At 36.5% G+C, this 25,229-nt stretch overlaps 2 protein-coding genes across 2 annotated transcripts in view; one reads left to right on the top strand and one right to left on the bottom strand.

Annotated features, from left to right (window-relative positions):
- Positions 1-24,807, bottom strand: part of LOC114245557 (uncharacterized) — a 35,463-nt gene extending 10,656 nt beyond the window's left edge. The window contains exon 1 of the mRNA XM_028177775.2: positions 24,130-24,807. Coding sequence (XP_028033576.2) covers positions 24,130-24,171 — 42 coding nt within the window. The 5' untranslated portion in view covers positions 24,172-24,807. The remainder of the gene's footprint in view (positions 1-24,129) is intronic.
- LOC114245554 (uncharacterized) lies at positions 729-14,204 on the top strand. Its single transcript, XM_028177773.2, has 10 exons — positions 729-956; positions 1,887-2,050; positions 3,866-4,059; positions 10,149-10,358; positions 10,861-11,032; positions 11,296-11,470; positions 11,540-12,200; positions 12,640-12,755; positions 13,456-13,615; positions 14,143-14,204. The coding sequence occupies exons 1-10, from the start codon at positions 729-731 to the stop codon at positions 14,202-14,204; spliced, it is 2,142 nt and encodes a 713-aa protein (XP_028033574.2).
- Positions 24,808-25,229: the final 422 nt, after the last annotated feature.

A 25,229-nucleotide genomic window follows, 5' to 3' on the forward strand; every position in this document is an offset into this window, starting at 1 on the left:
ATGTATGTATGGTTTAGCAAGTATTTATGGTAATTACCGATAGGTACATCGGCATTTTAATAATTAATGTAAAATACATAAATATTAATAAAGTGTCAACCAGAAACGTAATATCTACTTGAAACCTTAAAAGGAAACTTGAATTTTTTATTAGAATATTTCAACTATTTGAAAACTGTAGTACGCTCGCGAATGGTTTTGCGAACTGAGAGATAGGGAAAAGTCTTGTGCTTTGATAGTGAAGAGTGTGTTTAATTAAACCTTTTTTTTTTTAATAAGTGGAATTCGACTATATATTAAACCTTTTTTTTTAAATATTTAAGAATTTAAGATTAGTAATTGTTAATAATTACGAATTGATTGATTAGTTTTATTTGTGGAAGTCGACAGAGCACCTTTGTATTAACTGGTTAAAAGTTGTATGTGTACTCGATGGGATTACATAGAGCTTTCTGCTTTTAGGTCATGAACAGCTAATGTTATACGAAAATTTAGTTCAGGCATTTTTCAGGCTTAAATACTGTTTGGTTCTAATAATTGTTATTTGTTGACATGTGTACGTCCTGTCGTTGATATTATTAAATATTAAAGTAGCAATTCCGATACAAAAGCATTTTTATTTATGCATTATTCATAAATTTTGAAAAGCGTACTTTAAACATAGTAAAAGAAAACTTGGTGGTTTTAGAGTAAATAAATAGCAGTGTTTATTTGATTATACAAATCAAATGAGTAAAAACAACACAAAATCGCAGACAGCTGATTTATCGAAATACTGCAAGAGTGTGTTTGCACTGAGTTTTGCCATTGAAATTATTGGTTTAGATGTATGGCAAGATTTTGAAAATGGATTATTGGACCTCGGAACATTTGTGCAAGGCTTTAAAATACAGTATCAACTGTATCACGGACAGACATTTGACTTAGATATACTAGTGTGGCCACACGTAGCTAAGGTAATTAATTATGTTTTAAGCATTTCGTTATTTTTTTCGTAACGATGTTAAATATAATTTTACTTTTAGAATTGTTGAGGTTATTGAGAAAAATCTAAATTATTTTATGCATTCGCTTCTTATCCGTACCAACTGACAATCCTATCGTAATAATAAACTGTCATTATTAGTAAGAGCGCATGCACGCTGGCGTCTATTAAGTTTTTTTAAATATAGCGGTTGTAGGCAGACGAGCATACGGCCCGTGTAAGTAGTAAGTAGTCACTGTCCCTCGTGAAAATCAGCATATAGTCAAGCCGCTGTCTACAGATGAGGAGTCTCCGTAAACCTCGTCTGAAGAAAGACATGTCATAGCGCCCGGGAACACCGTAGAGGGGAATTCATTAAAGAGCCGGGTGATACATGACAAAACAAATATCTGGAAATGCACTGTGAATGAACACAGCGACTCCAATAGTATGAATGAACCATGCTCCAGTGGCGGTCGGTGTGATGGTAAAAAAGTAAGGAAATGATGTTTAGGCTGGATCAAGTATGGTAATAAATAGCTAGGTGATTCGAATAGTGAATTATACGCCTTTATAATTATGGGCACGTACAGGAATCTGTATTTACTTGTTTACATAATTAGACAACGACAAAATACTTAAGTACCGTTTTCTCCTTCTTCCTGTTCTCCTTTGTGAATTTCTTCGATTGTTGGTAACCAATGGTAATGGTTTTTTTTAACATGACAAAAAAAAAGATAAAATGTAACGCACAAATGAATTCATTCAAAGATTCAAATCTTGAGGTGACTGATGAATTTGAATCTTGAGGTGTCAGTGATTATGATCAAATTTCAATCATAGGGCGCATACTTTTTTTATGTTAATTTTGTTATGAACTATACTGTCATTGTAGGAAATGCATAGTATCATTGTCCGATAGGTTTGGTGCGGCAGTAAGTTTGGTTGGGTGAGATGTTGGCAGTTCTTAGAACGAAGATGGCTCAGCTTTTCAATACGACATGCTTTTCCTGTGAGAGTGGAGGATCTACGTGAATTTATAGCCACTGTTGTCGTCACACCTGGATCAACAGCTTTGAGTGCAATGTAATTTTTTTTTGATTGCTTAGATGGGAGGACGAGCTCACAGCCCACCTGGTGTTAAGTGGCCACTGGAACGCCTAGACATCTACAACGTAAATGCGCCACCCACCTTGAGATATAAGTTCTAAGGTCTCAAGTATAGTTACAACGGCTACCCCACCCTTCAAACCGAAACGCATTACTGCTTCACGGCAGAAATAGGCAGGGTGGTGGTACCCACCCGCGCGGACTCACAAGAGGTCCTACCACCAGTAAATATTTATATATAGGTATGTACATATTTTTTTTGTATCGATAATGACCTAAGTTCTAACAAAGTTAGTTTTAGTAGATGGTTTGATGAAATATTGGTGTTGTACTTACATAATGTAATTTGTAGTTCCAACAAAAATCTTTTGGTTAATTAATCAATGAACTTGAATTCTCAAATTTTTTATGTGTGACGAAACAGTTGCCGTTGAAATCTATAGTATAATCTTGTGTAGATGTGTAGTTAATGTTGAAAAACCTTTTACTGGATTATATGCGGTGGCGTATTCACTTTAAGTTTCGAGTGGTTATCAAAAGCTGTCCATCAGTCAAGCAGCGTTTCTAACTGTTAATGACGCACTGTCAAAAAGGTGATTGTAAACACGACAAAAAGTATTTTGACGTAAAAATTTTTTTTTTTTTTTTTTTTTTTTTATTGCTTAGATGGGTGGACGAGCTCACAGCCCACCTGATGTTAAGTGGTTACTGGAGCCCATAGACATCTACAACGTAAATGCGCCACACACCTTGAGATATAGTTCTACGGTCTCAGTATAGTCACAACGGCTGCCCCACCCTTCAAACCGAAACGCATTACTGCTTCACGGCAGAAATAGGCGGGGCGGTGGTACCTACCCGTGCGGACTCACAAGAGGTCCTACCACCAGTAATTACGCAAATTATAATTTTGCGGGTTTGATTTTTATTGCACGGTGTTATTCCTTCACCGTGGAAATCATTCGTGAACATTTGTTGAGTACATATTTCATTAGAAAAATTGGTACCCGCCTGAGATTCGAACACCGGTGCATCGCTCAACACGAATGCACCGGACGTCTTATCCCTTAGGCCACGACGACTTCAAAATGAAACTCAACTATATTTTCATGCAAAACTTTTGGAGAGAATAACATCCCTGTAGATTGTTTGTTTGTGATTGTTAGTATAATCCCACTCTTTCATCGAAGCAGAGCTCAATACCTTTCTTAGGTTACGTTTGAAGCGAAATTTGTATTTCGTGAAATTGTTTTGAGTACAGAATAGCTTAATGTCCTCAATATTTTCATTGAATTCCTCCGCAACGTAGATGTGAAGTTGAAGCTTCAACGGCTGCAGTTAACGCACTAAAGTCTGTAATCGACTGTTTAGTCAGCGTGTGCGAGTTCCCATACATCATAATATATATTAGAGGATTAGGTAGCGGCTTGGCTATGCCTCTGGCATTGCTGATATCCATGAATAACGGCGACTACTAAACATCAGGTTGGCCTACAACGGAAATATAATAAAGTTGTTTACCTGATGAGGAAATGTGTATATATTTTATCGAACAGCAATATAGTTGTTTGTTAAAAATAAAAGGCAGTTAATCGTGATAGATACGCATATCGGGCATATTTCCGCAAGCAAGTAAAAAACTACTACAATCGTTTTTTTACTAAATAAAGATATATGAAAATTTAGATATTTTTTGGTCCACCAAAAAATTTAACTCATTGTTAAGAAATGTATGTATGCACTAGTTAGGTCTGTCTGATAAAACGAATCCATCTCACTAATTTGTTTAAGTGCGAAAAATGATAAGAACTTTGAAGTTTATGTTCCTGTTTTAAAATTTGGCGAAAGCCGATTCTTCGGACCCGTGTTTCAAAGTGAAGAAAGTATTAGTAGTTATTGCGAGAAAATCATATGGGAAAACGTGGAGACATATATTCCATCTTCTTATTTCGATGGGTCATTTGATGTTCCACAGCCTATTGAAGGTCAGTATTAGAAATAATTAAAAGAATTATTAAACTAAAATTACTAATATGGCTTACGAATTCGCCTCTTTAGCAACACACTGTATCATGACGAATGAATGGTTGATGGAAAATCGACCATACTCACTGATGTTTCAAGATTTAGATTCATTGGATGATTTTGTTTTTGATTTTGTGTAGTGAGATTGAGAAGTAAATTATTTCCAAAAAACGAAATTAGTAAATGAAGGTCTTTCATAGTTACTGAGTAAAACAAAAGAAAAAGAAAATCGATTGAAAAATAGAGTAGAAAATGGTACCCAAAAGTTTGTTTGTGTAGTCTTACCGCTTAACTTGGATGAGCGAGTAAAGGAGTGAGTACGCCCGCGCGGGGGTATTTAACTATTTTGTCTTTACCTATTTATAAATATACATAGTGTATTGAAAACGAATTGTATTAAATGATTACCGAAATGCATGAACATTAAAACGTGAATGCCGATACCTACTTTGTTACATAAGGTTGAAGTCTCATGTATAGGGTACCGGCTGAGGGTGCTTTAAATCGTAGCGCATGATTGCTCGGGGAAGTATAGAAATGATTTCCCGTGCAGGATCGAAATATGCTGGTATAAAACTTAGACCACGCTGTTGTTCATTACCCAGTTCCCTTCTTATTTTATGGACTGTGACTCAAACCATCTACGAGTTTCCCGCACCGAGGGGGCTCACGGTGAATGCGGAACTGGTCAAATGTAAGATGACACCCGCTAAGTGACTCCCATTGTAATCTCGCTCGAGAACGCCCGGTTGGCGGAGTCGTCTAGGCGAATCAACGACTCTGTTTGGGCAGCCTTTATACGACGGTCCGTCTGGTCGCCCAAGCGTTGCCGGTGCTGTTTCGAAATACCCCGCTGAACCACCTGGAGCAAAACGTGACACATCGCCAACTGATCGCTCTTGTACACAAGACTCTCAGAAAGTAGAACTCTAGAGTTCTGTTAATGCGCTCCGCGCTCTCGATCCTCTTCGATCAACCTACTAGCTACTTCCCTGCTACTACATGTGTGTGTCGTTTGAAAGCTTAAGTCGTGATCGAATTACATTGGACTAAGCGCTCAAGGTCCACATAAGTAATAATCAATGCTAATTAAGAACATTAATATCGCTTGTTAATGATGCAGGTCAAACTAACAAAAGATAAAGTGGAGATCAGAACGTGAGCTGCACAAACACATTTTTTTATGTTTGTTACTAAGAGGGGTCACCTAGTGTTAAGTCGTCGTTAATGAAGCCGCCAATCTTGCGACTTGAGTTCTAAGTCTCAGTTTTTACAGTACATCGGGGGCCCCATCTTCCAAACCGAAACGCATTACTGCTTCACGGCAGAAGTACACAGGGTGGTGGTACGAGGGCAGGATGATAAGTAACTAGCCTCTCCTATTTAAAAAGTTAAAATAAAAAAAATATATACGTCATTTTTAAATTCGTATCCCTGGCTACCTGTGTTCTAAATTTGAATTTGGTGGCGTGAAAATTTTATTGATTTTTTGTCATTTGAAAATATATTTCGTCAACTGTTTTTAAAATGGATAAAATTGAACAAAGAGCGGTGATAAAGTTTCTTCATATGAAGGGCATGAAGGGGAAATATATCTATGACGAGCTAAAGAATGTTTTGGGTGAATGTGCTCCTTCTTATGGCACAGTAAAAAACTGGGTGGATGAGTTTAAACGCGGTCGTACATGTGTCCAAGATGAAGCCCGCCCGGAAGTCCAAAAAGCGTCACGACTCCGGAAATTGTCGTGAAAGAACATGATATAGGTTTACAGATCGACGATTGAAGTTATCTGAAACAGCTGACACTACAGGTATCTCAAGCAAACGGGTACATCATATCCTAAGTGAAGAATTAAATATGAAAAAGTCATCGGCCCGTTGGGTGCCGCGATTGCTTACGCACGATCAAAAAAGGATTCGGGTGCAAAACTCAAAAGAATGTCTGGACCGTTTCAGAGTAATAATGCCGATTTTTTACATCGATTGTAACAACAGAAATGTATGTATGAAACGTATGTTCATTATTACACGCCAGAATTAAAACAGCGGACGCAATCGTGATGCCCGGCTCCAAAAAAAGCCATGGCTGTAAAGCCATGGCAGCGGCTTGGCTCGGTAGGCAGCGGCTTGGCTCGGTAGGCAGCGGCTTGGCTCGGTAGACAGCGGCTTAGCTCTGCCCCTGGCATTGCTGAAGTCCATGGGCGACGGTAACCACTCACCATCAGGTGGGCCGTATGCCCGTCTGCCAATAAAGGCAATAAAAAAAAAATTAAAAAAAAAGTCGGTTGGAAAAGTGATGGCTTCCGGCTTTTGGGCTGCAGATGGGATCTTGATGATAGATTACCTTCCTAAAGGTTAAACAATTAATAGAGAATACTACGCTAATCTTCTAGATAATTTTCAGCAATGTATTCAGCAAAAAGGACCAGGCTTGGCGAAAAAAAAATCATCTACCACCAAGACAACGCTAGGGTTCACACATGTGTTAAAGCTATGGCAAAAATCAACGAATTGAAGTATGATTTGCTGCCCCACCCACCTTATTCGCCTGATCTAGCACCATCAGACTTCCACTTATTCCCTAAGCTCAAAACTTTTTTGGGCGGACAGAAATTTGCCACAAATGATGAAGTCATAGCCGCTGTAGAGGAGTATTTTGCAGGCCTCGAAAGAAATCATTTTATGGAAGGCATTACTGCTTTAGAACGAAGATGGAATAAGTGCGTAGAGTTTCACGGAGACTATGTCGAAAAATAAAATTAATTTTATCACGGAAAGTTAAGTGTTTTAAGGCTAGTTATTTATCATCCCGCCCTTGTATATCCGTGCGGGTTCACAGCACGCTCTACCACCAGTATTTACTCCAAGTATAAGTTTCGCGGGTTTGATTTTTATTGCATCGTGGAATTAATTCCTGAACAATTGTTAAGTACGTATTTTATTATAAAAATTTGTCGATACGAATGTACCAGGCGTCTTATCTTTTAGGCCATTATGACTTTATAATTTATAATAATAAAATAATTTATAATAAAATTTATAATAAAAATAATTTTTTCACGACGTTGTTGATTTATCGTTTTAACGAATGAATGTCATCAATTTAATTATATTTGCCACGAGGCAGTTTATGCTTTTCTGTTTAAAGAGTGAGGTAGCCGTTATATTCTACAATTGAGATATTAGCAGTAAAAATTCATGAAAATGCCATCCATTCTAAGAAAATTGAAAACAATACTTTTTTCAATTTATAAGTCGATGAGCTGATCCAGTAAACTGGAGTTCAACGTGATTTGCCCAATGTCACAGTTCCAACAGCAAAAAAAAAACAATGCAATATTAATTTACAATTTTTAAATAGATGCATATATGTAGATGTTGAACTACCTATACAAATAACAAACATAGCTGTTTGTCACCTTAAGCCACGAACCTTAGCACAGCAGTCAGGGGCTCTAAATAATAGTTCTACCGAGTCAGTCAGAAAACTATATTGACTGTCACATATCAAAATACTATTTTTTAAGTATACTGTACACGTGTACATACCTAGTCAGGTCATAAATTCTGTCACATGTTTAATGTAAAATAATTGAAACAAGTTTATTCATTATGTAATCATTCATATACCAAAATGAACTTAACAAAACATAGATTCTTATGACACTAAAGTTTATTCAAAATGACCTCCGTGATTTTGAATACAGGCCTTCAATCTGCGCGGCCAGTCGTCTATCGCAGCACGAACGAGGTCCATGTCAATATCGGCGGCTGCCTTAATCAAGGATGTCTTGAGTGACTCCAAATTGGGATGAGGCTTTGAGCATGCCATTTCCTCCAAGTATTGCCATATCTTGTAATCTAACGGATTCAAATCTGGACTGGAGGGGGGCCAGTCTTCGTGCCGGATGAAGTCGATTTCACGCGCCGCCAGCCAGTCTTGTGTGCTCTTCGCTCTATGAGCTGGCGCCGAATCTTGTTGGAATACCCAGTGCCTGTTATTGAACATGGTATGAGAAATAGGTTCCACAAGGTTCGTCAGGACTGTATTTTGATACACAACTACATTCGTTTTTACAACTTTCTCACAAAAATGTACCTCTGTTAAGCCCCAATAAGAAACTCCCAACCATACCATGAGCGAGGATGGAAAATGACCTCGTTGGACACGCGGAATACGGTTGCTCGCTTCTTCACTACTGTGTGCGTACACCTTATCATTTTGTTTGTTGTAGCTCTCTTCTACGGTAAAAATTTTTTCATCCGAAAAAATAATTTCCCGATATTTTTTTCCCGCGTACCGCTTCAACAAAGCGCGACATCTCTTCAGTCTCAGGTCCATTAGACGAGCATTCAAACGATGTCTTGTTTTTCTTCGATATGCCCGAAGCCCTAAGTCTTAATTTAACACCCTTTTCACCGTGGTTCTGCTTAACCCCATCTGAAGGGCCAACAGTTTCTGCTTACGTTTGGGATTTCCTTGAATTCGCGCCTTCACAGCTTTTATCACTGCTGGAGTCCTAACAGACCGAGGGCGACCACTTCTTGACCTGTCATCTACACTAGAGTCTTCATTGTATCGTTTGATGGTACGATAAACGAATCTTTTGGTTATATTAAAATTTTTCAGTATGTTAAAAATTTGAATTGGCGCGTAACCGCAACGATGCATCGTAATAACTGCAACACGGTCTTCTTTAAGCGTCCACTCCATATTTAAAAATGAGTAAAATTCTAAAAGTATACATTTTAATTTTCATGAACAATTCGAAATTCCAATTCAATAAACTTTTTTGTGGCCAGCATTCTAAAAGAAAAGTTTTTACTGTGTGACAATACTTATGACCTGACTAGCTATATATGTATATGAAAGTGGCACCTGTGACAGAGAACTTGAGAAGTGCGCGTTTGGGATTGTATGGACATGTGATGAGAGGAAATAACATTGAGCTTGGTAAGAGAGTTTTAAATATGAATGTGGAAGGCTTTAGGGGAAGAGTTAGACCTAAGAAGAAATGGGTGGATTGCGTGAAAAACGATATGTGTAAGAGGGGAGTGAGCGAAGAAATGGTATGATAGAGGAGTATGGAAGGAGAAAATATATTGCGCCGACCCCAGGTGACTGGGAGAAGGGAAGGAGAATGATGACGGTGATGATGTATTTATGCATACGTGTGCGTATATGTATATAGTATTATGCGATCACGGTCTCTATGTCTCAGATATTTTTTGTTTTTTAAGACCTACTTACTATTCGTCTTAGTCGTATATGTTCATCATGTGTATTCGTAATTTCGTACCTAAGACATAGCATGTCTCACAGTAGGATTTATTGTGAGCTTGCACGAAATGATATCATGATCTTAGTTCTATTCGCGTCGTAATAATTCGTTTCCGACTAACAGCATAGTAGATTAGTACAGGACATTGCACTTGTTGTATCATTTAGTTCTTTGACCATGACCTATATATAACGTGGGATGTAAACTCCACCTACGTATGCAAAGAAATATTTCTGAAAGATTTTAGTTTGTTTTAAGCCACGTGTTTTTGGTAATTTTAAAACATAATCTCAATGTCATCAATATGATATCGATGTTTATCGGTATTAAGAATTGAATAGTTTATTACTGAGGATCTTATATTCGGTTCCGGGCGACGCCACGTGCCATTTTGATGAAAATTGATTAGTGTAATATCGAGTCCATAGGTTTGTACAGTTTGTTTCTTCTACGCAGCATATATTATTATACTACTTATGTATGTTTTCATAACAAGTATGTTTTGATTATCAAACAGAAATAGAGATAAACTCTGAATAAAATAAATAACGAGGTTCGGAGGATAATATAATTGAACGAAATAGACCTCGTTCGATTATCTGTTTGTCTTCGAAGTACAATATTTATAGATAATAGATGATAGATTATTATATATTTATAGATAATAGATGTGTGATAGATTTATAGTAAAACATTTAACATATTCATTATTTTCCAATGAACAATAATTTAAAATGTTTCAGTTTTTTTAATTGTGAAAATTACAGATGTCAGACAACAAGATAAAATTTTATATTATGTTCGAGAAGCCACATTAAATCGAAATGTATTTGAAAAAGCCGAAGATGCTGTAACTGTGCCCGAAGAACCAAAAAATAAGGTCAAGCGTGATTCTAAACTTAAAGAAAAGAAGAAGACAACTGATGTGGCAAAAGAGAAGTTTGAGATAAAGTTAACTGGTGACGCTATATTAGCTGGTATTATAATAATTTTGTTGTTTTAATTAGCCTGTTAAGATACACTCTGGATACCGCTAAGCTATACGAAAATCACATAATTGTTGAAAATATTCGCAGGCTACTTGGCACATGTTGAAGGTACTCAGAATTTTTTTGCGATTTTTTGCGATTGGCGATTATTTAAAAGACGAGCACATGAACATTTATGGGGTATTACTTGCCCTTTGAGTTTGCTAAATGAACTACTAATATAATTATACAAGTAACTTTACCTTGTAAATAAATTTTGTTTTTCATTTATATCAGGGTTTTAGATTCTTTCCGTATCTGCTTCGAGAATCATTTTACACACACTGTAACGTGTAGACCATTATGTAAGTACGACGAACCTGAATTATTTCAGACGAAAGAACCGTCAGAACTATTTAGTCTTAGAGATGCTCAATCTCTGGTCGAAAATTAGAACAGAATTAATATTTACTGAAAATGAAGTTTTGAATCATAGGCATATTTTCTTTAGGTGTTGGAAGGATCATTGCTTTTGAGGTATCTGGAGAGAGACCGCCTGAACTAGGTGAAGTTATAGTTTTGTTGTCAAGCAATAATTTACCTGCTAAAGATGACAAACCAATAGTTTTTGTGAATATTGAAAAGTTATTTGATGCCCCTGTTAATGACTTTAAAAAATTAAGGTAAATTATCAGAGGTTTAAGTTAGGATTAGACGAATTATCTTATTCTATCCTATCCTAATAAATAATTACATTAATCGGTTTTATTTATTTATTTTGTAAGAAAAAGCTTATTTGTCATCATCAGCAAAGATTAGTTTACGGTTAGATTAAGACTCCCACTGGCTTTTATTTACCGGGTTCGATTTTAATACAGGGTGTTGTTGGGATCAATCGTGTAGAAAATGTATATCTAAACTAAAACTACTTTTTCAATACATTCAGAATATCAAAATTGTATACCCGTTGGAAATTAGGAGAGGAAAGTCATGATTCTGAACAGCAAACAATGAAATTAACGAAATCAATAAATTTTAACGATCATCATGCAGTACCTATGACTTTTGAATCAGCTTCTGAAATTTGTGCAATTTTCTTAGATCTCCCTTTTATAATTGAGGTAGGTAATATTTTCCTAAAATATTTGTATTACTTTAAAATACATGAACTTAAATTTATCTCTGTTTAGCTTCGAGGAATTTTGAATTCAACTGTAAATGACAATAAGACTATGCTATTTGGCTATGAGAAAGCTGACAAAGATTTTGGATCTGCTATCCCGCCCAAAAAAAGAAACAACGACGATGATGTTTTGATTGCTTGCACCAGAATTGATGCTCAATTGTTAGCTAAAACATCTAATAACTTTATTAAAGGAGAATATTCATTATATCCGCCAACGATATCAGTTGTAAAATCAAAACGTGAAGACCTTTGCACCAACGATGTCAATGCTGTAAAAAGGACCTTGAAACCAACACTTTTGGTACCTTCAAGCCTAGTTTTAGAAGCCCAAATGACATTGGAAGTTTCTATTGGTGTCGTTGGGTGTCAACCACGTAAATTAACTGAGTGCTTTTCAAGACTGTTTGCCTTGACATGTAATAACAACGCGATAGAATCTGCGTTAAAGATTATTACAGAAGTTAATGAATTAGCCGTGGAAACAGGGCAGCGGGATCAGTTATTAACAGGGTTTGTTTTAGATTCTGGCGATACGGTTTTATTATTTGTTGAAGGACCAAGATATGGTAAAATTTTGTACGTATGGGAAATGACTGATGAATTCAGTTCCGACATGAAAGTTATTTATTCTAGTTCAGCAAGATATTCCGCTAGAATATATGAAGGTAAATCTATAATATAAAATTTAAACTAATAATAATTTTTTCACATAAATTTGGATTATGCACCTGCTGTGATTATAGATCTTAAAATTTTCTTTGGAAAATTAAACGCAACCACTCTGTTCTCAACTCTGTTCAACTTAATTTTGTTCAATTGGCAACCGACTGGGTTTATTACACGTTTACGCTTATATTGCGCTCTTAACTTTGCTGATGTCCGGACGGCGACCACCCATAGTCAGATAGGGCGTAGGCTGGACTGTATATTATGGCAGTAAAAAAGCTCACGACTTATTAACAGCTGCCATTTCCCATTCGGCTCTCGAACTAAACAGCCTTTATCCATCTCTTTTTGTTACTTAAGCTTTATTATGTTGACGTTACCTACTGAGCCAATAGACGGCATTGTCTGTACTAAAATTTATTATTATTGTCATTGCAGAGATGCTCACAGTAGCCGTGCCCTTTCCTGTTATGAAGATGTTTGTTCCTTTAACTTTACTTTTAGCTTGTCCTCCGGTTTATGTGCGTCCCGCTCTACCACTACCGGCTCGTGCTGTAAGTAGACTGAGCTATATGTAAAATTGTAGTTTATTTGAGATTTTTTTTTTCGCATTACTTAATTTAAATTTCTTCATCGGGTTCTTCATGGTAACGATTCATTACATATATATATATATATATATATATGTAATGTATGTCGTTTTATTATCATTACTGTACTTGTTATGGTCATTGTATCTACCTGGTCTGGTTTACTCGAGGTGCTATAGAAAAGTTTGCACGATGCTTTTTTCTGCGAGCAAAGATTCGCATACCGGCATAAAGATTGTGACAACCGTTTTCGAAATTGAAATGAGATTTTGATCTCGTCTCTGTCTCTGGCTTTAACCTTAACTAACCAACTAACTAACAATAACAACAACAAATTTAATAAAAAGCGAATCGTCAGCTAGTTTACCTAACATTTAAATAATGAATGTAATTTATCCAATTTTTTATTTGTGTATTATAGCCAAACTAACATGCATAGTTTTTGACACTTTATTTGACATACACATTTAGTCCCTGTCGACAGGTAAACAATAAATAATTTAGCTATTATTTCTTCTGACTTCAATACGAATTCTATGAGGTACAAAACAAAGAACAAAAGTATATAAGATTCATCTTATCAACGTACACTTCCACAAATAATATTTTATTACTTGTGCTTGAACTAAATAGATTATGAGGAACATTGATTATTTTATTACAGGCAGTATTAAAATTAGGTCGCCTCTTAGCAAGCAACTTAAATGTAGTTCCGAGTAGCCTTGACGTACCTACGACAGCGGAACTAAGAAGTTTCAGATTGGAGTTTTGCGTCGCACCTCTACCTCCGCCCGTGTGTATCGACACTCAATTAATAAAAGACGGTAAGAAAGTTCTGCATTTTCCCCAAACTTACTGAACTTTGCAATCATGAATACTCATAAAAGCAACAAAGAAACAGCTTTAGTTTTTTTTTTGTATATTATTTTTCTACAACGATGACATGTTGACAAAATGCAATTAAACTGTGTAATTTGTGCTAGTTTTTCAACTACGATTTGCAAGTGGTCGAAAGAGCTTTATCTAGTGACATTAACGAGAAAGATATTGTCTAAAAATATTGTTTTCTGAGTTTTGACTTCCTCGTTAACTCCCACTGAAGCAAGCTTGCAGAGAAAAATACTGCATACTCACGATAATAACGTACCTACTCATCTGTTTGAGTTGGTGTACTTGCGTTTATTATCGCCTGATGTTAGAGACAGTCGACTTAATTTACGTAATAAAAAAAAAACTTATCTTGTAACAAAGGGTGTATTAAGATTTTTATTTCATATATAAAAAGGTATTAAAATATCAGAAAATATATAAACATTTAAATTAAATCTATTTAAAATGCTTCTATTTGCAGAACCTGAATTGCAGAAGAGGACGATTTCACAGATTGGCACTCGAATAAATTGGGATAAGTAGCTGCTGTTTTCTAATTCTAATCTCATTTTTGCCGATTTTTCGGATTTTTTAAATTAAAATTTGACTAATATGTGGTTAAAATAAAAATTTATTTCAAAAATCTTTACTTTGCAACGCGTACGTAAAAAAGGTAACCGAAAGAGGCTTGGGGTTTTTTGTGTGTTGCTTGGCAGAGAAACGTAGCAACTTAAATTACCTCCAGTAAAAGAATTTCTATAAAGTTTTTTTTTTTGTTTTCCCTACCTAATCGTTGGTAGCCTAGGGGGCTATTCCACTTATGTTCGGACTGGTAGGTGAGCTCACGGGTTCAATCTGAGAGAGAGAATTTGTTAACACTAGCCCTAGCAAGCACAGTGCCTCGCTAAGTCTACCATGTGACTCACATAGGAGGTCCAGCGAGAAACTTAGTAGGACAAAGGACGATCGCTTTTTCTTGGTTCATTCATTTTTGTTTTAACTAACCCAGTGCTTAATAAGCTATGTTTAGTTGAACTCAATCCCAGTAAACTTGAAATGTCTTTCGTTAAATAGGTCATTTGAGCAGACCTTTTGATTGCTCTAACCGTTGAAATAGACATTAAATGAGTCGTCAGTAGCTTAAAGAAAGTTAAAATTATTTTGGTTGTAGATATGTACAAATAAATTTATATTAAACATTAAACTTAAAAGCGTATCTTCTGAATATTTAAGTAAAGTTTAATAATAATATTTTTAATTATTCATCCCTTCTGTGAGTAATATGTTATCAATATTAATTCAATAATTATTCCTCTATGTCATTGTGTATTACAATTTTTATTGAACAGAAGCTATATTCAACTGATATTCAAACTACTATTTCAAACTACTATTCAAATAATCATTTTTATTAATTTAAAACATATTGTATGTTTATTTTTCTATATCTATACTAATATTATAAAGAGGAAAGATTTGTTTGTTTGTTTGTTTCGAATAGGCTCCGAAACTACTGGACCGATTTGAAAAATTCTTTTTCCATCAGAAGCCGACATTGTCCCTGATGAACATAGGCTACTTTGTTTAATTTTTTTTTAATTTTATTTTTTTGGTTTCATGTGTGTTTTAATGTTTCCGAAGCGAAGCGAGGGCGGGTCGCTAGTTAATAATAAATGTGCTATTGTGTATCATTTGCCAGGATCATTATAATTTGTATTGTTCTTTTGATCAGTTAATGTGATTATTGACTTATGTAAATTTGAAAGGTGAACTTGATGTGATGATTGACTTTTGTAAGACAAAAGGTGAACACGCTATACTGGAATGAATGATTGATCGGTCTGATACTAGGTACCGACGGAGGATCAGCGCCGCAATACGAATTGATTTGTGATTGTTAGGCATTAACTAATCTTTAATTAATTTAATGAATCTTTTAAAAGTCTTGGTATGTTTCCTGTTCTTTTTTTTGTTGCTTTGTTTTGTAATTTAGACTTGGAATAAATGTTTATTATTATTATTTATTATATCAGTGTTTAAATTCAACAGGTAGATACTTGGACCACTTTTCTAAGGAAATACGTACCTAACAAAGTGCTCATGCCTGATTTCCATTGCGAAGGAATAAAATAGTGTGATAAAAAATATGCCCGCATTATTTTTAAATTCGATTATTATAAACTACACTGCTTATTTCTGTAATACAATACAATTGTAACATCATTTTTGGAGGTGGGTGGCGGCGTTCATGTTGTGATAACTGTGGAAGCCGGTAATCACTTAAAGCCGGCTCAGTAAAAGGATAAGATGAAGAAGAGGAAAGATATTGAAAATGGATTTGCTCAAACTTAGTTCAGTTTTAACAAGAAACGCATAAGTGACATTATAGTACCGTATGTGCGATATATAGATAGTAAACACCCAGATAAAGAGCAAGCAAATCTGTTCATCACAGAATGTTTGTCGACACACAATCGAACCTACGACCCGAGGCGCAACAGTCAGGGGCGGGAACTAATACACCACCGAGTCAGTCAATTATAAATTTAGTCTCAACTTTGCTAATGTCAATAACATAAATACATGATGACCTGCGTACAACACTTCACTTTACTACAATGAAACCTTTATCTTATTCTCACATATTTTTTTTTATATTTTTTTTTATTTATTGCTTATATGGATGGACGAGCTCACAGCCCACCTGGTGTTAAGTGGTTACTGGAGCCCATAGACATCTACAACGTAAATGCGCCACCCACCTCGAGATATAAGTTCTAAGATCTCAGTATAGTTACAACGGCTACCCCACCCTTCGAACCGAAACGCATTACTGCTTCACGGCGGAAATAGGCGGGGTGGTGGTACCTACCCGTGCGGACTCACAAGAGATCCTACCACCAGTGATTACGCAAATTACAATTTTGCGGGTTTAGTTTTTATTACACGATGTTATTCCTTCACCGTGGAAGTCAATCGTGAACATTTGTTGAGTACGTATTTCATTAGAAAAATTGGTACCCGCCTGCGGGATTCGAACACCGGTGCATCGCTACATACGAATGCACCGGACGTCTTATCCTTTAGGCCACGACGACTTAAACACATTCAATCACAACAATCACATTTCGATAGATTAGTTCATTGAGTTTATTCCAGGTCGTATCTTGAACTTCTGCATTCATTCACATTACGAGTCACTCATCTTCATCAGAGATCTTTTTCGCTGATTATTTTTCCTCACGAGTCTTAAAGACTCCTATAGAGTAGGGGGCTGTCCATGACATTTCTGATGTCCGGTGGTCCGGTTTTTACTTTACTTTGAAGTTGTCGTGGCCTAACGGATAAGACGTCCGGTGCATTCGTGTTGAGCGATGCCCCGGTGTTCGAATCTTAGGCGGATACCAATTTTTCTAATGAAATACGTACTCAAAAAATGTTCACGATTGATTTCCACGGTGAAGGAATAACATCGTGTAATAAAAATCAAACCCGGAAAATTATAATTTGCCTAATTACTGGTGGTAGGACCTCTTGTGAGTCCGCGCGAGTGGGTACCACCACCCTGCCTATTTCTACCGTGAAGCAGTAATGCGTTTCGGTTTGAAGCGTGGGGCAGCCGTTGTAACTATACTTGAGACCTTAGAACTTATATCTCAAGGTGGGTGGCGCATTTACGTCGTGGATGTCTATGGGCTGCAGTAACCACTTAACACCAGGTGGGCTGTGAGCTCGTCCACTCATCTAAGCAATAAAAAAAAATACTATAGCACTGACTGCCATCACAGCATAGTTTATCCGTAATACTTTGGACCCCTGCATTCATCCACAGTGCATTTCCAGTGATATTTTCTACTATGGACCAACCGGCTTCGGAATGAAGTCCCTTCGTTGATGATTCGTGACCGTTAAGTCTTTCGTCAAACGAAGTTTATGGAGAGTACTGAGAACTAGGCATCGGCTTGGCTCTGTCCTTGGCATTATTGACGTGGTTGGTAATGCCAAGTGGGTCGTATGCTCGTCTGCCTACAGAGGTAATACAAAAAAAAATATTGGAATGTACTGAGTATAATCGTAAGATAAGAGTAATCGTCATCTACATTATTAAGTAAATCAATATGAGGATTAATGTGCGCTCGTGCCCTCACGGGGAGGATGCGGCCAGCATTGTATTTAATCCATTTAAGATTAACTAACCTCTCTATAATAATGTATTGTCTTTAGTACACTGCAACATACCTGCTATATTTTTATATTTTACGGAATTTCTGTAAATTAAACGGTTGTCTGGAAGAGATCGCTTTTAGCGATAAGACCGCCTATTGTACAAATGTATCTGCTTTTTGACTGTTTTTTAAATGTAAATTGTGTTTTGGTGTGCAATAAAGTGTATTCTCTCTCTCTCTCTCTCTAACCTCTCGAGGTGGATGACGTTAGTAGCATTGTGATGGGTTCCGATAGTTGCTTCATGATAAATGAGATGGACAGTCAAAAAAAGGCTAGGATATTTCGAAATTTAGAGAAATATTTATTAAATTATGTGAACCTCGAAAATGATTTAACTTTTACAGAATTTATACGGAATGAAATCGAACGAAGCGAATCGAAAGTGAACTACTATAATAACATAAACAAATATTCAGTAAAATAAGATGTTTGGAAGTTAAAAGAAAAAAAAAAAAAAAAAAAAAAAAAAAAAAATATATATATATATATATATATATATAACGTAGGTAATACATATATATGAACACAACATGTTTCATCGAATATTATAGAACAATCTATGAAGTAATCATGTGTTTTTTAGTTCACATAAGATAATCGGCACTCGACTCTAGTTTAGATGTTGCGATGCTCTAAGTAATTACTTTTTTATTTTTATAAGCAGTTCATTATATTGCTTATCATTGTCTTCTTTTAAAAAGGCTAATCATGCCATTAAAACGTTTCATATAACTAGCGTTTCAATGAAATCATCTTTGGGCCGTTAATTGGAAAGACAAACTAAGAAACAGCTTCGAATCGATTCTTATTTTTATTAATTTATTTATGTACACACAAAAAAGAAGACACAGTACAGAGTATTAGGAAAATTATGTACAAATGCACTGCTTATTTCTTTAAGAAATCTCTTCCAGCAGACCTGCGAGAGGATTGTGAGAATAATAATTAAAAGTGATGAGTGTGTGTAGAACAGCTAAAATAACAAATACAATTAGAGAATTATAGTAATGCACATACACATAGCAAATATTGTTAAACTTGAATAAAAAATATTATAAGTAACACAGTATATACGAAGAGCATAGAACAATGATCATTCGGTTGATGAGAGATAGAATTGTTTGACCTTCTCTTCTTTCTCTCTCTTCTCTCGTTTCTTATTAAGCTACTTGAATTGTATTTCGGGAGCATTGTTTATAGTCTGACTAAAGTTGTAGAAGTAATACGGGTAGCCGCTCCCTTGATTTATACGCTATTTACATCACGGAAACAAGGTATTTGAACGAAATGGTTTATTTTGTTTGCTTACCTGCCGAGCGGTTTACCAGCTTTCATTTGGCGAGTAATGGAAAATCAGCTAGGCAAGCCTTGCGAGTTATTAAAGGTGTTATTTTCAACTTTTAATTTAGAACTCCTAAAAGCAATTCTTCCCCGGAAATTAGATCGTTCGAAAGTTGATTTTACAATTTCCTGGATAGTGTCGAGACGAGAGGTCTTCTAACCGCTCTCATTTAGTGTGTTTAGTGCGCAAATACGTACGTAATGTTATGTGGTTAATTTTAAAAATATTTTTTGCTAATTTCGTTAACTTTGCGATTACCCGTAACCCGAACCTGAGGATTAATAAATGACAATTAAGTTTTGAGGACGTTGTATGAATATTTCGTATCTCCAAGGCACGATTTAACGATTACGGCAACACTAAAACATCAGCAGACGTTGAAAAAAGCAATGAGGGTGATCCATAGTAAAAATTAAGACTTGGCCGACGTAAAAATGAAATAAGTGGGCATTTGTTCAGGCTATAAATTTTGTTGTCATAAAAGGAAACGGCATAGTAATAAAATCTGTCGTCTTAAGTAATGCCGTCATGTTTTAGGCTTATCTGCTAAGGGCGGCAGCAATCTTCGCCACCGTGAAATTGGGAAGATGTTCGGTGGAAATTTGCAGATTTCTGACCGGATTAATTGATCTATTGTTACTTTTTCTTATATTTAAAAACGTTTAAGGAATGTTAACACAGTTTTGCTTCGACTTTGGAGTGTTTTTAATTTAGTGTGACATCTACATAATAATTATGTCTATTACTCGTACTAATACTACTCTTCTTAGGCAATTTCGTCCACGGCGACCACTTCCACTCCGTTTCTATTTGTCACGGTGTGTTCGTGTTTGGCTGACATAGCCGATCTTATTCCTAAGCGTTCGTACACATTGCGGACTGATGAGCACATTATTTTTGTTTCCTACCTAAGCTGATAGCCCTGAGAGGCTATATCAGCGACGCCTTAACTAGTAGGTGAGCTCACGGGGCTCAAACCTGATGACGTTGCTAGCACGAACACTAGCAAGAGCTGTCCTTCGCGGAATCTACCACCGGATATGAAACGCGACCGACCCACTGAGATGATCCGGCGAGAAACTCAGTGGGCTGTGTCTGAGGGTTAATTTACTCGTCGAGCCCTTCGTCGTAAGCGACGGGTTCGACGAGAACGATGACCGGTGCTTGAGGTACCTAAAAGCACCGTTAGTGGATCGGGAGGAAGCACATTATAATAGTTGTAAGAGATAGCGCAAGGCGGGCGTGCGTTCAGTTCATTATGTCTATTACGAGGTAACACGACACGTTTTTTTTTGTTTTTTTTTTTATTGCTTAGATGGGTGGACGAGGTCACAGCCCACCTGATGTTAAGTGGTTACTGGAGCCCATATACATCTACAACATAAATGCAGCACCCACCTTGAGATAGAATTTCTAAGGTCTCAAGTATAGTTACAACGGCTGCACCACCCTTCAAACCGAAACGCATTACTGCTGCACGATAGAAATAGGCAGGGTGGTGGTACCTACCCGGGCAGACTCACAAGAGGTCCTACCACCAGTAAAAATGTTACGAATTGCTTAAAAACATGGGGGTTGCTTTTTACGGGAGATAGGGTGTATAGTAATAATATTTTGCATTAGACGCCTTCAGCTCTAACACTAGGAGCAGGCTTAGGGACCCCGGTAACCGTACTCGTCGAACTCGACAAAGAGTTCGCCGTGCAACCTAACCCATGAATCAGCTCGCTGAGTTTCTCGCCGGATCTTCTCAGAGGATCGCGATTCCGATCCGGTAGTAGATTCATTCGCGAAGCAGTTGCTCTTGAGTTGTTAGGTCTCCTTCGGAGGCGCTCGAGCAGCTGTTAGCAAATCCCACCCCTTCTGGCTGAGCCTTTGCTCGCCCACCTGTCCTGGTGAAATTGGAAAGGCCTCCGGGCCACCAGTAATCCTTCAATCATAAAAAAAAGTAATAATATCGTACAAGTCGGTATTTCTGCCTACTTATAACGCGAAGTAGTTATGTTTTTCGGTTTGCAAAGTGGGAAAGCAGCTACACACTGCAATGCACATTTTTATTCTGAAAGACTTTTTTTTATTGATGTTACTTTTAAATATTTAAATAAGTCTTACATTATCAATATCTTTGAGATTTTTTAAATAAGTCCTTATGATATGAAAAAGCGTCCATAATAAAACGCTAGACCATATTTTGTTTTAGATACAAAAGTCATAATATTTCCTGTCCTGGTTCAAAAAATTATGATTTTGGTGTGCTTTTCAAATATGTCCAGGTGGCAGCTATGAATCTCAAACTTCTAGGAGCGATCGTTACGCTTCAGCAACAATGCGTGCAGTAAAACGTAGTCTGTCATAACTTAATAAACATTTCGCACACCACCTACAAACAGTAAAGTTAATTACATGTAATTTTCTTTTACAACTTTGACAAAAGTTAAAGGGAGCGCGCCTGGTGCCTCTCGCACGGGCGTAACTTTAACGTGTCTCGTAACTTGTCGTGTGTGACAAACGACTCGAGCAGATTCTTCATTTGGCCTTGCGAATAGAAAATTAATAGTTCGAAACGAAATCAGTGGAATTGTAACAAAATTACCAAATACCAAACATGATCAGCCCATAGACTAAGACGAGACGATGAATACTGATGTCCTTGTTTAGTATATTATGGAGGGTAGAGGTAAGGAGAACCGTCTCATATGGGAGAAGCTTTTTTTATTGCTTAGATTGGTGGACGAGCTTACAGCCCACCTGGTGTTAAGTGGTTACCGGAGCCCATAGACATCCACAACGTAAGTCCGCCACCCACCTTGAGATATAATTTCTAAGGTCTCAGTATAGTTACAACGGCTGCCCCACCCTTCAAACCGAAACGCATTACTGCTTCACGACAGAAATAGGCAAAGTGGTGGTACCTACCCGCGCGGACTCACAAGAGGTCCTACCACCAGTAAAAAGTCCCACTTTCAGCACAAATAACAGTTCAAAAATCCTCCAGAATGGCGCTAGCATAGGCACAGGGTATGATATGAATTGAGCAGTTGTTAACTGATTGAAGTATGCTGAGTTAGGAAATTTAATATATTTAATGACTAGAGTACTTAGTGACAGTGTAATATACAAGACCTCACATGTTTACGTTGTCCAAACTAATTTCGTCAATATAACCTAAAATTATTGCTGTGGTAAAACGTGGAGACATCGATTGCATTTTCTTATTAGCTTTCAATAAAATACTTTTTGTGATTTTGTAGTGCTTACAGTTCTTTTGTCTTTTTTGATTTCTCTATCTCATTCTAATAACTTTCAGCGCCTTTTTTAAATTTATCCGGTTACTACTGTAGCGCCACCCTTGTTTAGCAGATTTTAACGGACACTTTTTCACACACAGACGATTCTCCTTACCTCTACCCTCCATATAGTCTAAGCAAGTATATATTGGTATAATCTATGACGATAAGAACATCGCAATAATATCCAAATATCTTATTGTGATTTTCACACAACTGTAGACTTTGGCGCTCATATCAGGTCGGCCTTGAAATTGTATGTCCCACCTACACCAAAAATATATTATGTGGTTTCGAAAGACCAGAGATAGCAGTGATAAATCAATATTTTTTTATTATTGTATCTTCCTTCTTCTTGAAATCATTCGAAAGATACCTAAAATTTTTAAGAGCGATCACTACTACTTTTATACTACGAGGATGAACCTCACGATTTTTCATTGTCATTATTCATCGTTTGTAACACTTTCCCGTTTTCAATGGACCGTGACCATAGAAACTGTAAAGTATTTAAAACGCTACAAATAAAATAATGATACTAAAACGTGTATCGTTGAGAGTAGTTAAAATAATGTCTACGACTCGCAAAATCCGAAGAAAATACTATGGTAAGGGTAATTTTAATTTATCGAAGTATGTAGTATACATTTAGAACGTTGAAAACAGCGAACGTTCTAAAACGCCAAACCACTACCCGGAGATCATTCAGTTCGTCCTATCATTTATCAGTGTCCCTGATCCATCTGATTCTAAAGGCGAATGAATACAGGCATATAGTTCGTTATTGCTCTTTCTATTCCAATACTAAAGACGGATCGGCTCATATTTAAGATTGAATATAATCTGGTTTATTTACACGAAAATAGTTGGGGGATGAGGATGGATTTATTCAAACACGTGTGGCACTCGGAGACTGCCGCGGGAAAGCTATTGCATAGCATTTTTTATCAACTTATGCAATTATAATTAGACAATAATAATTTAATATTAAAATAATAATAAAATAAGACCACGCTATATTTATAAATGTTAACAAAAGCAAAACATTAACTGTCCCCTTCACACTCATAAGCAAGACCGCGCGAGAGAGAGATGGGCAGACTTTTCATGATGCGCATGCAGTGTCACGCCGCGCGCTTATTCACGAACATTACACAAGCGCAACGTGATAGGCGAAGTGGGCGGTATTAGGTTTTATTTTCGTTATGGAATTTCTTGATTCGGTCCCCGCGCTCAAAGCTCGCGATAAAAACTATGCAACAGCTCAATAATAATAGATAATTAATAATAACTGCGAACAAAGCACGCACGGTCGTCCGGTCCATTACGATTCTCTGTTATGAGTACCACCAAATATACACATATATAGATAATTAATACTCAGGCAATGAGCAAATCACACAATGTTTGACCGATGTGGGAATCGGCAAACCCACGACCTGCGGCGCAATACTCAAGGACTATTTACTGCTAATTACTGCACCATCGAGTCTGTCAGGATTATATCGTGGTTCCAGATATAATATTAAGATTTAAAGAGACCATCAACACTTTAATAAGGATTGTAATTTTTGTGTTCTAGGTGACAATAGCATTTTATTAAAATTTTTACCTGTGTAGCGTTGTATGCTTTTTCCAAAGTAGTCCTCATCATCAATTATTCCTGGAAAAAAGTAAAACAGAAAATTTCATAATTTATATGATACACATAAAACCGCCTAACAAGATAAAGAAGTTCTCAAAAATGAGATTTCTGAAGTCTTGAGGGCGTCGAGGAAACACCCTTTTGAACCCTTTACGTGACCCGGTTACGTATTATCTCGTAATCGCAATTAATTTCACTTCACCGCGAATAATGATGGATTCTTCGGGATATTCTTTAGGTCGTCGGCTCTAAGACTCCGGGGAGAAGATGAACACAAATAAGAAATTTCGTGGCACGTAATAAAAGTGCTCATTTTAAAAACGTTTTTATTTTTTTCTGGGACTATGAATTTTTTCTTATACTATGAAATTTAATCGAGCCCAAGAATGAGAGAAATGTAATTGCCCGACCAGATAGTGGGTAATTACTGGCTATTCATAGACATCAGCACAGGTACAGCAATGGACCGTTGCAGCAACTGAGGGTTCTTTCAAGAACCTCGTTAAGTTGCCTTCTCACTCAGTCACTGTACATTTTCAATTATAACATCAAATTCAAAATGAATTTGTATATTAGTAAATGAATGTTTTAACATTAAAATAATATAAACAGAAATAAAATCATTTCAAGTGTACCATCAAATATGAAACGTTATTTTGAACTTTAAAGTGGATCTATGAGTAAGTAAGTACAAAACTTATTTCACATTTCGGTTACAAAGCGCCTTAAGTCACTATTATAGCAAAAGCGTAAAGTCCTTAATATCTAACATTAAAATACAGTGTCTCCGAAAAGGTTGATAGCAAACATTATTCAATGAGGCAGAATAGATTTTATAATTCAATTTAAATTAAGCACAAAAGTCGAGTTTGGTTAGTGCCTAGTTAGTTACTAAACAGTGTACCTTTTTTTCTGTTTTTTTGGCTTAGATGGGTGGATGAGCTCACAGCCCACCTGGTGTTAAGTGGTTACTGCAGCCCATTGACATTCACAACGTAAATGCCGTCACCTGCCTTGAGATAAGTTCTAAGGTCTCAGTATAGTGACAACGGCTGCCCCACCCTTCA

Source organism: Bombyx mandarina, chromosome 23, assembly GCF_030267445.1.
Source record: "Bombyx mandarina strain Sakado chromosome 23, ASM3026744v2".
Classification (NCBI taxonomy): domain Eukaryota; kingdom Metazoa; phylum Arthropoda; class Insecta; order Lepidoptera; family Bombycidae; genus Bombyx; species Bombyx mandarina.